Below are 12,971 nucleotides of genomic sequence, written 5' to 3' on the forward strand. Positions count from 1 at the left end.
TCCATTATGTTAATACAGGCTGATTTCAGTAGTAAGTTTAAAACTGTTTCAGCTTTTAAGAGTCAGACTTATCTTCAGCTGCTATAGCATTTTAGTTATTTATGGCAACAGTCTCAGTCCTGCATACAACTATTGTATAAGTCTTTTCACTGTGTCTCTTATACCCTGTAGGGTTAGTGATTGACACTCTGAACACATGTTCTCTGCCCCTGGTATAGTCTGATGACATCAGGAAAGAGCCTGCTATCTACTGTTATTACTTTTTTGCCACAATTTCTCTTTTATGTAGAGTTTCTCTTTATTTGAATTAACATACAATGTATTAAGCTTCATTAAGGCCATTCCTACTTTTTGATAGCATTTTATCTTCCTTCTTAGATGTTGGATAAATATGTATATTAACTTTCATGTTTTTTTCTTGGATTGAATATTTTCTTTATTTACATTTTAATTATTTTCCTCTTTCCAGGTCTCCCATTCACAACTCCCGTATCACTTCACCCCCCCTCCCTTTCCTCTATGAGGGTGCTCTCTCACCTACCCACTCACTCCTTCCTTCTCGCACTGGCATTTCCCTACACTGGGGAATTCCCAAACACACTTAGGCTCAATGGCTTCTCCTTCCACTGATGTCCAACAAGGCCATCCTTTGTTATAGATGTCAACAGCACCATTGGTCGCTCCATGTATATTCTTTGGTTGGTGGTCCAGTTCCTGGGCACTCCATGAGTCTGGTCTATTTGCACCATTGCTCCCAAGCTGTTAGTACTTTGTAGAAAGGGGAAATGCAAAAGCTGCCTCCATCTGCCAGTAAGGAGGAACCTGGCTTCAAGAGAGACATTATAGAAATATTGGCACAACTTAAAATTGCTGATTCATAAATCATCCCCAGGTAAACTAGAACCACTTATCTCTTCAGTGGAACCCTGTCAACACTGAAGTTACATGGATAAGTTTTTTCTCAGGCCACAAAATGCAACTTCAGGGTAAGTCATGAAAAACCTATTTTCACACAGAGATAATTGCCTGCCTCTACCTCTGCCTCCAGAGTCCTAGGACTAAAGCCATGAACCATCATGCCAAACCCTAATGCTGTTTGTACTTTAAAAGAATAAAAATGACTTCTTTGTCTAGCTGTCAAGATGACAGATAACCTGCTTGTGCCAAGAATGCTTGACATAATCTTTGACAGAGGCTTGATCCTTTAAGTCTTCCTTCCAAACTCCCAGGTGCATAGGACTCTGCCTTAACAGTTCTTGTCTCTTCTGCCATTGGCAATGTAGACAGTATTTGAAATCTCTTAAGGAATCCATATACAGTTCCCTTTTATTCCAAAAAAACAAACAAACAAACAAAAACTATTTTCAAGAAATCTCAGGACCAGCAGGGGGCACAATAAGACCAGGTAGCCCCATAGAGAGATGAGGTGGATATGGAGATTCTGTGTCCTCTGAGGATTTCTTTATTAATTGTACTAACTGATCTATTCTGCTGTGATTAACATGATGTCTCCATGCTCAAACACAGTAAAGATTCTTTGCTAAACCGTTTGCAGATATACGTTCACATGTTTTTATAACTTCTTGGGAAAAAAGTGATTCAATTTATTCTATTAACTGATTTCCACACCCCCAACTATTTTCAGATCCTTCCTACCTTCAAATTTATGGAACTACATATCTTTTTCTCTTTCTGAATATAAGGAAAAATGCAAAGAAATTTAAAGGGGGATTAAAAACAAACAAAAAGAAAACAAAAAACAATCAATAATCAATATGCACACAGAGAAAGCAAGAGAGAGATGAGAGAGAGACAGAGACAGAGACTGACAGAGACCAATAAAATCACAACAGTGTAGCCATGATATATAGGCAAAACCTATATGAGACAAGAGTTGGTCAAGGCAATATTAGAAAAAAAAGTCTTCAAAAATAACATTGAATTCATTTTTTGGCTATGAAACACGTCTTCATGGTTAACTGTGCTTAATATCCACTGTGAGATTCCACTGGAAAAAACTAATTATTCCTTTACATGTGAGTGTTAAGCAAAATTCTTCTTATTAGGGGTGAGATCATTTTCCATTTCCTTTTCCCAAGCTGGGAATTTTATCTGGGTTGATTTGGCTCAGGCTCTGTGCCTGCAAACACAGTCTCTATGAATTCATGTGTGCATGAGTCCAATTGTGTTTTGAAGACATTTTTCTTTGAGTTCTTCAACTGCTCTGTCTCATAATCTGCTTAATTTGAAAAAAGACTTAACTCTTCATTTTTACCTCTATTTTATTATGTCATCTTTCGAAATTCTGATACTCTCAGGGCCAATTCTAGACTCTCAGCTTCTACAATTAAATACACCAAACACAATATTGAAATCTTGAAACATGTATGAATGAGTACATGAAGCAGTTGCCTTATGTACATGGGTGACCAATTCAGTATATATTTTTTACTTCCATAGGTTTATAGATCAGATAAATCATGTTTTATCACTGAGTAACATCCACATTTTGGTATGTGTAAATTTGTCCTTTCTTATGTTTGCTTTATTAGAAATCTGTGATGATCCCTTCCTCTGTGTTCTGCTAAAAGATCATGAATATCATGCTGTGAATTAACATGAATGTATGATCATCTCTCCAAAAGATGTAGTGTCACTTGAGTAAATGTGTGAGAGGGTTATAGCTGGCAAACAACGTAATTTTATTTTATTTTTTGGCTAATTTCCATAGGAAAGTTTTCATCCCATATAATTGTGGTTAAATACCCTGTTTAGAGATGACGTGGATTTTAGTAGATCTCAATTGAATTGCTAATGATTATGTTGTCAAACTGCCTTATAAATATTTATGCTTATACCCAGTATATTTTCTGAGCCTTGGTCAGAGAGGCTCATACATGCTGTGTGTAAAGATTGATGCAGATATTCATGAGTGGACAGAGTATTGAGAATGATTGACAGAGTATTCAGCAACAGGTGATTCAATGATACCAACCGTTCACTTAAAAAAATCAAAGACCATCATAACACATGGAACAGGATGTAAAATACAGAGAATGAGGTTAAATGACACGAAATCTTACCTACATTTAATGTCTAGTTTTATCCATTTTTTCCAAAGGCAATGTAAATTTCTTATTCATTTCTAGTCAATATATATATTCTTCCCTTAGTGTTAAAAACCTTTATTTACACATTGATAGCTTACATCTATAATTTTGTTAAGTTTGATAGTGCTGTAATAATCATTGATGTATAAACATTTAACCACATTTACTTTTATTCATTTTAGTGAATTTTGAGGTATAGGACCTGTGAGAAAGGCAAATATTCCTTGCCTTTATCTGATAGACAGTTCTAATTCTCAGAAGTTAGCCATTTTTGGACTTTACCATCAAAATCATGATCATGATCATCATCATCCTCATCATCATCATTACAAAGTACCATCAGTAAATTAATGTGTTAACTTTGTCCCAAAGTAGAGCAACAGACTTAGGTCGAAAATTTATGGAGACTTTAGTCCTTGAACTTACATCCATCCACAACATGTGTCCAGGTCTCAGTGAAAGTGTATGGGATGCACTTCCTCAGAGAGGAATAGGACATAGACATGAGCATCCTGCTACATAACTCATGTGCATTTTCAGTGCTTCCTCTCTTGTGTTTCTTATGTAAGAGTTACCTGCTCATGAATATGCAAATTCATTGAATCTATAGGACTAAATACAGGCATGACCACACCCTGTAAACAATTTATGATCAGTGTTCTCTTCACAGTTACTGAGAACAGTGACTCTAATCATGGAATGGAGCTGGGTCTTTCTCTTCCTCCTGTCAGTAACTGCAGGTAAGGGGCTCAACAGTTCTAAATATGAAGAGCAGGGCCTGAGTTGACAATGACATCCACTCTGTCTTTCTGTCCACAGGTGTCCATTCTCAGGTCCAGCTGCAGCAATCAGGAGCCAAGTTGGTGAAGCCTGGGGCTTCAGTGAAGCTGTCCTGCAAGGCTTCTGGCTACACCTTCACTAGCTACGATATGCACTGGGTAAAGCAGAGTCCTGGACAGGGCCTTGAGTGGATTGGATGGATTTATCCTGGAAATGGTAATACTGGCTATAATCAGAAGTTCAAGGGCAAGGCCACACTGACTGCAGACACATCCTCTAGCACAGCCTATATGCAACTCAGCAGCCTGACATCTGAGGACTCTGCGGTATATTACTGTGCAAGACACAGTGTTAAAACCACATCCTGAGTGTGTCAGAAACCCTGATGGGACAGGAAGCTGACCTAGAATGAGATGACTAAAACATTAATCTTTAGATTTGTGCAGAATTCATAATTTTGAATGTCCATTTACGGCCACCTCCTTACAGTCCTATAGTGACTTTGTTATCTTTGTAAACACCCATCTATGAATAAAGTGATGCTCTCTGATAATGAACCCACAGTTTTCCATAGCTTGTCAAACTCTTCACCAGTGGCTCCCTCATTGACATGTCTCTTATTCCATAAAACATTAATAATGGAAAAGTATGGTGATGCATGTTAAAAATATCACTGGATCCTGAGAGAGTAGAACTGTTTTAAATTGTTGGGAATGATGCATAATATGATTTTGACCTATCAAATCCAAATCACCAGCATCTAAACAAACAAATACTCCTTCATAATTTTAAGTAATAAGTTATCTCATGTGTGTTGCTATCTGTTGCCATTTGTTCCAGCAGAAATTCCAGTCTCTTAGAAAGTGATGAATATTTATATCAGAATCCATAGGCAATCAAAAATAATACCTGTACTTTGATCAAAATATTACTAAATCACTTTTTATCAGACTACTTTGCCATCATGTTGTATCTACCCGTTAAATTATGTAGATTCTGAGATTACATATAACTGTTTGATCCCATACTTATTTTCCCTCTGAGTCTCAGTAGTCATCCCTACATTCACTATCCTTTTTAGAACATGGACCTGTAGTGATACAGCATAACATCTCACTGTCCACTGCATACCTGTTGCTCAGCTTTGTTCTGTAGAGTATTTGTGAACATGTGAATCTGCATCCACATGTCTTTCTTATGTTTGTTTTTGGAGACTTTTCTTCTGTTTGTTTCTTTTGTCCTATTCCCATTTATTTACTTTTCATTTATCTAACTTTGTTTATCTTTTTTATTATATTCATGTTCTTTTTGTATTCTAATTAAAGAAACAGAATCAAGTTGGGATAAAGTTGGGAGATATTGGTAAGTTAAATCAGTATTCAGAGTATATTGCATGAACAAATATATTTTCAATAGAAATAGACTGAAGAGAACATTTATTTTTTTATTCGATATATTTTTTATTTACATTTCAAGTGATTTCCCCTTTTCTGGCCCCCTGCTCCCCAAAAGCCCCCTTCCCTCCCCCTGTTCTCCCACCCACTCCTTCCCACCTCCCTGTTCTGGTTTTGCCTTATACTGCTACACTGAGTCTTTCCAGACCAGGGGCCACTCCTCCGTTCTTCTTGTACTTCATTTGATGTGTGGATTATGTTTAGGGTATTCCAGTTTTCCAGGCTAATATCCACTTATTAGTGAGTGCATACCATGATTGATCTTTTGAGACTGGGTTACCTCACTTAGTATGATGTTCTCCAGCTCCATCCATTTGCCTAAGAATTTCACGAATTCATTGTTTCTAATGGCTGAATAGTACTCCATTGTGTGTGTGTGTGTGTGTGTGTGTGTGTGTGTATATATATATATATATATATATATATATATATATATATATATATATATCACATTTTTTGCATCCACTCTTCTGTTGAGGGGGATACCTGGGTTCTTTCCAGCTTCTGGCTATTATAAATAGGGCTGTGATGAACATAGTGGTGCATATATCCTTACTACATGCTGGGGAATCCTCTGGGTATATGCCCAGGAGTGGTATAGCAGGATCTTCTGGAAGTGATTTGCCCAGTTTTCTGAGGAACCACCAGACTGATTTCCAGAGTGGTTGTAACAATTTGCAACCCACCAGCAGTGGAGGAGTGTTCCTCTTTCTTCACATCCTAGCCAACACCTGCTGTCTCCTGAGTTTTTAATCTTAGCCATTCTGACTTGTGTAAGGTGAAATCTCAGGGTTGTTTTGATTTGCATTTCCCTGATGACTAATGAAGTTGAGCATTTTTTAAGATGTTTTATGCCATCTGAAGTTCTTCAGGTGAGAATTCTTTGTTTAACTCCGTACCCCATTTTTAATAGGGTTATTTGGTTTTCTGGGGTCTAACTTCTTGAGTTCTTTGTATATATTGGATATTAGCCCTCTATCTGATGTAGGGTTGGTGAAGCTCTTTTCCCAATTTGTTGGTTGCTGATTTGTCCTTTTGATGGTGTCCTTTGCTTTACAGAAACTTTGTAATTTTATGAGGTCCCATTTGTCAATTATTGTTCTTAGAGCATACGCTATTGGTGTTCTGTTCAGGAACTTTCCCCCTGTACTGATGTCCTCAAGGGTCTTCCCCAGTTTCTTTTCTATTAACTTCAGAGTGTATGGATTTATGTGGAGGTCCTTGATCCATTTGGAGTTGAGCTTAGTACAAGGAGACAAGGATGGATCAATTCGAATTCTTCTGCATGCTGACCTCCAGTTGAACCAGCAGTTAATAAATAAACAAATAATGCTGATGACATCTTTGTGAGTAACTATACCATATACACAAGTGCCCACACTTTAGGTGTCATGTCTTTGTTTAAATTGCTCAAAGTTTAATGAGTAGCTAAGCCTAAAATTATGTAAATATAAGGCAGTCTTCATATATGTAATTCTAAGGTGTAGTGAAATACATAAGTAAAATGTATGGGTTTTAGCTCCTCCCATTTTCTCTGTTTATCTGTCTTTGTCTCTGCCTCTCCCTCTCCCTCCCCCTCCTTCTCTCTCTCTCTTTCTCAGTTTCTCTGTCTGTTGGTCTGTCTGTCTCTCTCAGTGAGTGTGTGTATTCCAATTTGTTTGTTTTTCTTTTTTATTAATTTAAATTCTATTTTCTCATTTTATAAAGAAACAGAGTAGAGTTTGAAGAAGATCTCAAAAGTGTTGGGGAATGGAAACCAGTAATCAGGATATATTGCATGCAGCCATCTATTTTCAATAATACATAGAAAAAAGATTTGTAAAATATTAATAAACAAATTTCTGATATCTGTTGTGTAAATTTCCCATATTCTCAAAAGTTTCATGTCTTTGTTTAGATCTTTAATGTGTATTCAAAAGCCAGGACTGAAAGTCATATGTAAAATGTGTAATGCTTAGGTGTTGTAAAATATATGAATAAAATGTTTGGGTTTTAGCCTCTCTAGCCTCTAGTCTCTGTCTCTCTGTCTCTCTGTCTCTCTGTCTCTCTCCATCTCTCTCTCTCTTTGTGTGTGAGAGTGTTCTTGTGGGTGTATATTCAGTAATGAATTTTCCATTTTTAATCTCTAGTGGCACAGAATAATTTCTACTAGGAAATCTCTTATTTCTTGAATTCATCCCTGCACATGTCATAGAAGGAAATACACCATGTGAAGGTGCAAAAGAGAATAGATTGCAGATGGACTTTGTAAACCTGGACTGGATTTTATAGAGTCTGAGCACAGACTTTTCATTTTAGGTATATTTCAACTTAATAATGGGATTTAGAAAAGGGTCTCCAGGAAACAATAATTTCCGTACTCATTCTAAATCTAGTTGCTCAGCAAAGCTTAAGGGGTGATCACATATGAACTCTTTAATAAGAGTTTCTCATGAGCACGAATATACTTCTATTGCTAAAGCCTAGAGTCTAGTGTGGTCTCTGAACAACAGATTACAGCAGGCCATAAAGTGCAAGTCACAGTTCCTGTAAGGCTGGTAATTGTCTAATGATGAAAGAGTCTGGCACAATCATTCTGGGAAACTAGGATATGTTCCGTCACCCCAAATACCAAAAGTCACTAGTTTGTTATGAACCTCCACTCTCAGGTTTCTGAATGGAGTGCAGTTATTTTTTTCTCTTCTTTCTTGAGGATCCATCCCGGTGTGGCTAAAATTTCTGGACTAGAAACAGCAGTATATTTGAGTAAAATAAGAAAGGTTGATAAATGAATTGAATTAAAAATCCAGATGATGTAAATTCACTTGTCAATGGACACCTTGTTTTTTCATAATGAAGCCAGTAATTTAAAATTAATGAAAGAATCTTCAGCCCACTGTTCTTGGCTAATTAAATCTGTATTTGGATGAATGCAAATAGATTCATATCCGTGTCCATTCACAATATTCAAACCAAGCTGATCAAATCATCAATAAGAAGTCAGATTACTTGAGCCAAAAGAAAAGAATGTCAGAAGGATTTCAAATTCATTAATACAGTGCACAACATTCTGAATAGAACAGCAAAGCACAAGGACTAAGAATCATAATTGATATTGTGACTTCATGATATTGAGAAGGTTCTGTCGGGCAAGGAAGGCTATCAAAAGGACTGACAGTAGCCTACAGGGTGGTTCCCAGTCTACAGGATGGGAACAAATTCCAGATGTGACAGAAGGCATATATCTACAATACATAAGAAAGTATACATCAAAAAAGTCATCCAATTTAAAAATGGTTTGTAGGTCTAAACAGAATTCTTAACAAAGGAATTACTATTGAAAAACAAGCACTTAAAGAATGGCCAATAGACTTAGCTTACCATGTAATGTAAATCAAAGGAGTCTGAGTTTCCATCTTACAAATGTCAGAATGCCGAAAAAAAAAGTCACGAGTGATTGATAATGCTGATGAGGATATGTAGCAAGGTGAACACTTCTCCATTGCTGTAGGAGTGCATGCTTTTATAGCCACTCTGGAGCATACATTTAAATTAAAATTACCATTCCAAGTAAATATTCTCTGTTACTTAATATTGCTCATAAGTTTTTCATTTATTACATATGAAATTTATCGAAATGACAAATATCAATTGCATATATATTTAAAAGGAAGCTTCAAAGTTTCAAACATGTGGTATCAAAAACCTATTCATCATCATCGCCATCAATATTGTATGTAAAATTATCTGTAATTTTTTCCACTAACAGGTTCATTTCTTCAGCTGGAAATAATTGTTATTTGGAAGCAGAGACATTGATGTTCCATTCACAAGACTGAACTCATGTAGCACTTTAGGGCAAGTGTAGATCCTCTGATTCCAAGGTATCCTCCAGTGACATGTGAAGCCTTTGACTCGGGAAAAGCAGAGTGAGAGAATCTGGGTATTTTGCATCATCTATACTTCATTATGTTTTATTTTTCATCATTTATTTTGTGCATAACAAATTCATAGTATCAGTCCATGTTGTGAGTTTTGTGACTCAGGATAGGAGAGAAGAAAATATCTATGTTAAATACTGTCTTTGTGGCTGTCCAAAATCCTGAAGGGTGGAGAAGAAATTATATCCACACACTAACACCATACACTGCCAATTATATATGAATTTAGACAATATCCTGAAACTGAAGGCCACCTTTGTTTGTGCACAGTCTTCTGGACTTCACCTGGGATCAGTTTTATAACTGTTGTGTCTTGATTTGCATTTCCCTAATGCCTAATGATGTTGAGCATTTCTTAAGGTGCTTCTCGGCCATCTGAATTTCTTCAGGTGAAAATTCTTTGTTTAGGTCTGTACCCCATTTTTAATAGGATTATTTGGTTCCCTGGGGTCTAACTTCTTGAGTTCTTTGTATATATTGGATATTAACCCTATATCGGATGAAGAGTTGGTGAAGATCTTTTCCCAATTTGTTGGTTGCCGTTTTTTCCTTTTGACAGTGAGATTTTACCTCACACCAGTCAGAATGGCTAAGGTTAAAAACTCAGGAGACGGCAGGTGTTGGAGAGGATGTGGAGAAACTGCTGGTGGGATTGTAAGATGGTACAACCACTATGGAAATCAGTCTGGCGGTTCCTAAGAAAATTGGACATGACACTTCCAGAGGACCCTGCTATACCTCTCCTGGGCATATACCCAGAGGATTCCCCAGCATGCAATAAGGACACATGCTCCATTACATTTATAGCAGCCTTATTTATAATGGCCAGAAGCTGGAAAGAATCCAGATATCCCTCAATGGAGGGATGGATACAGAAAATGTGGTATATATACACAATGGAGTACTATGCAGCAATTAATAATAATGAATTCATGAATTTTTTAGGCAAATGGATGGAATTGAAAAATATCCTAAGCAAGGTAACACAATCACAAAAGAATACACATGGAATGCAATCATTGATAAGTGGATATTAATTAGCCCTGAAGCTCTGAATACTGAAGATATAATTAGCATATCAAATGATTCCCATGAAGAAGGAAGAAGAGGATCAAGCCCTAATCCGTTAAAGGGCTTGATCCAGCATTGTAGGGGAGTACCAGGACTGAGAAAAGGGAGGGGGAAAGATAGGAGAATGGATGGAGAGAAGAGGACTTATGGGACATATGGGGGGGGGGCTGGGAAAGGGGAAAGCTTTTAGAATGTAAACAAAGAATATAGAAAATAAATAAAAAACAATAAAAAATAAAATAACTGTCCTGTCCTGTGTTTAAGATATGATAATCCTTCAACCTGGTATGATGTCTTAGGTTTATGTTTTACGACAAGCCTGGTTTACAGATTTACTTGCAGACTACTTATTCTTTTATTCTTTATATACATTTCAAATGATTTCACCTTTCCTGGTCTCTCCCAAAGTCCCATAAGCCATCTCCCATCTGCTGTTCCCCAATCAACCTCCTTCTGTCTCCCTGTCCTGGTATTCCCCTACTCTGTGGAATCCAGCCTTTCCAGGACCAGGGGCCTCCACACCATTTGATGTCCAAGAAAGCCATCCTCTGCTGCCTTTGAAGCTGGAGCCAAGGATAACACCATATGTACTATGTAGTTGATGATTTCGTCCCTGGGAGCTCTGTGAGTACTAGGTGACTCATATCCTTATTCCTCCTATGGTGCTGCAAACCCCTTCAGCTCCTTGGGACCTTTCTTTAGTTCCTCCATTGGGGAACTTGTGCTCAGTTCAATGGCTGGCTATGAGTGGCCTCCTCTGTATTTCTTATGCTCTACAAGTGTCTCCCATGTGACAGCTATATCTGGCTGTAGTCAGCAAGTTCTTGTGGGCATCAATAATAGAGTCTGGGTTTTGTAACTGTATATAGGATGGATCATTAGGTGACAGTCTCTGGATGGTCTTTCCCTCAGTCTCTGCTCCACACTTTGTCTCTGTATCTCATTCTTTGCGTATTTTGTTGCCCATTCTAAAAAGGACCAGACTATCCACACTTTGCTCTTCCTTCTTCTTGGATATCATTTTATATTGAATTGTGGCTTAGGCATTCCAAGCTTCTGGGCTAATATCCACTTATCAGTGAATGCATATCATGTATGTTCTGTAGTGATTGGGTTATCTCACTTAGGATAATATTTCCCAGTTCCACCCATTTACCTATAATTTTCATAAATTCACTGTTTTTAATAGCTGAGTAGTATTCCATTGTGTAAATATACCACATTTTTTCTGGATTCTTTCCTGCTCCTGGCTATTATAAATAGGGCATCTATGAACAAAGTGGAGCATGTGTCCTTCTTACATGCTGGGGAATCCTCTGGGTGTATTCCTAGGAGTGGTATAATGGGGTCCTCTGGTAGTATCATGCCCAGTTTTCTGAGGAACAGCCAGACTGATTTCCAGAGTGATTGTACAGACTTACAACTCCACCAGCAGTGGAGGAGTATTCCTCTTACTCTGTATCTCACCAGCACTGTTTCTCCTGAGTTTTTGATCTTAGCAATTTTGACTGGTATGAGGTGAAATCTCAGAGTTGCTTTGATTTGCATTTCCCAAATGACTAAGGGTGTTGAACATTTCTTTAGGTGCTTCTCAGCCATTTGATATTCCCCAAGTAAAAATTCTTTGTTTATTTCTATACCCCAGTTTTAATAGAGTTAATTGGCTCTCTGGAGTCTACCTTCTTGAGTTATTTGTATATTTTGGATATTAGCCCTCTGTTGGACAAAGGGTTCATAAAGATCTTTTCCCAATTTGTTGTTTGCCATTTTGTTCTATTGAGAGTGTCCTTTGCCTTACAGAAGCATTGCAATTTTATAAGGTCCCATTTGTGAATTCTTGATCTTATAGCATAAGCTATTGCTATTCTGTTCAGGAAAATTTCCCCTGTGCCCATGTGCTCAAGGCTCTTCCCCAGATTTATTTCTATTAGTTTTAATGTGTCTGGTTTTATGTGGATGTCCTTGATCTACTTGAAATTCTTAGGCAATTGTGTAGAATTGGAGAATATCATCCTGAGTGAGGTGAGCCAATCACAAAAGAACACACATGGTATGCACTCACTGATAAGCAAATATTAGCCCATTAGCTCAGAATACCCAAGAAACAGATCACATATCAAATGATGCCCAAGAAGAAGGAAGGAGAGGACCCTAGTCTTGGAAAGGCTCAATGCAGCAGTGTAGGGGGATACCACAACAGGGACATTGGAAGAAGTTGTTTGGGGAACAGGGGTAGGGAAGAGGGCCTATGGGACTTTCAGGGAGGGGGGATCATTTGAAATGTAAATACAGAATGTTGGATAAAAATAAGTAATTAATTAAATAAAATTATCCAAGAAAAAGAAAGAATGGATCAATTTGCATTCTTCTGCACGCTGATCTCCAGTTGAACCAGAACTATTTATTGTAAAGGATATCTTTTTTCGACTGAATGGTTTTAGCTCCTTTCTCAAAGGTCAAGTGACCATAGGTGTGTGGGTTCTTCAGTTGTGCTCCACTGATCTACCTGTCTGTCACTGTACCAATACCAGGCAGTTTTTAACACTATTGCTCTGTAATACTGCTAGAGGTCTGGGGTACTGATTCTCCCAGAAGTTCTTTTACTGTTGATAATATTTTAAGCTATCCTTGTTTGT

At 37.5% G+C, this 12,971-nt stretch overlaps 2 gene segments (V, D, J or C); both read left to right on the forward strand.

Annotated features, from left to right (window-relative positions):
• Positions 1–12,971, forward strand: part of LOC127687767 (Ig heavy chain V region 3-like) — a 507,571-nt gene that overhangs the window by 232,282 nt on the left and 262,318 nt on the right.
• LOC127686828 (Ig heavy chain V region VH558 A1/A4-like) lies at positions 3,753–4,273 on the forward strand. The segment is given in 2 exon segments: positions 3,753–3,850; positions 3,930–4,273. Coding segments are annotated over 2 exon segments (375 nt in total).

This window comes from Apodemus sylvaticus, chromosome 6, assembly GCF_947179515.1.
Source record: "Apodemus sylvaticus chromosome 6, mApoSyl1.1, whole genome shotgun sequence".
Classification (NCBI taxonomy): Eukaryota; Metazoa; Chordata; class Mammalia; order Rodentia; family Muridae; genus Apodemus; species Apodemus sylvaticus.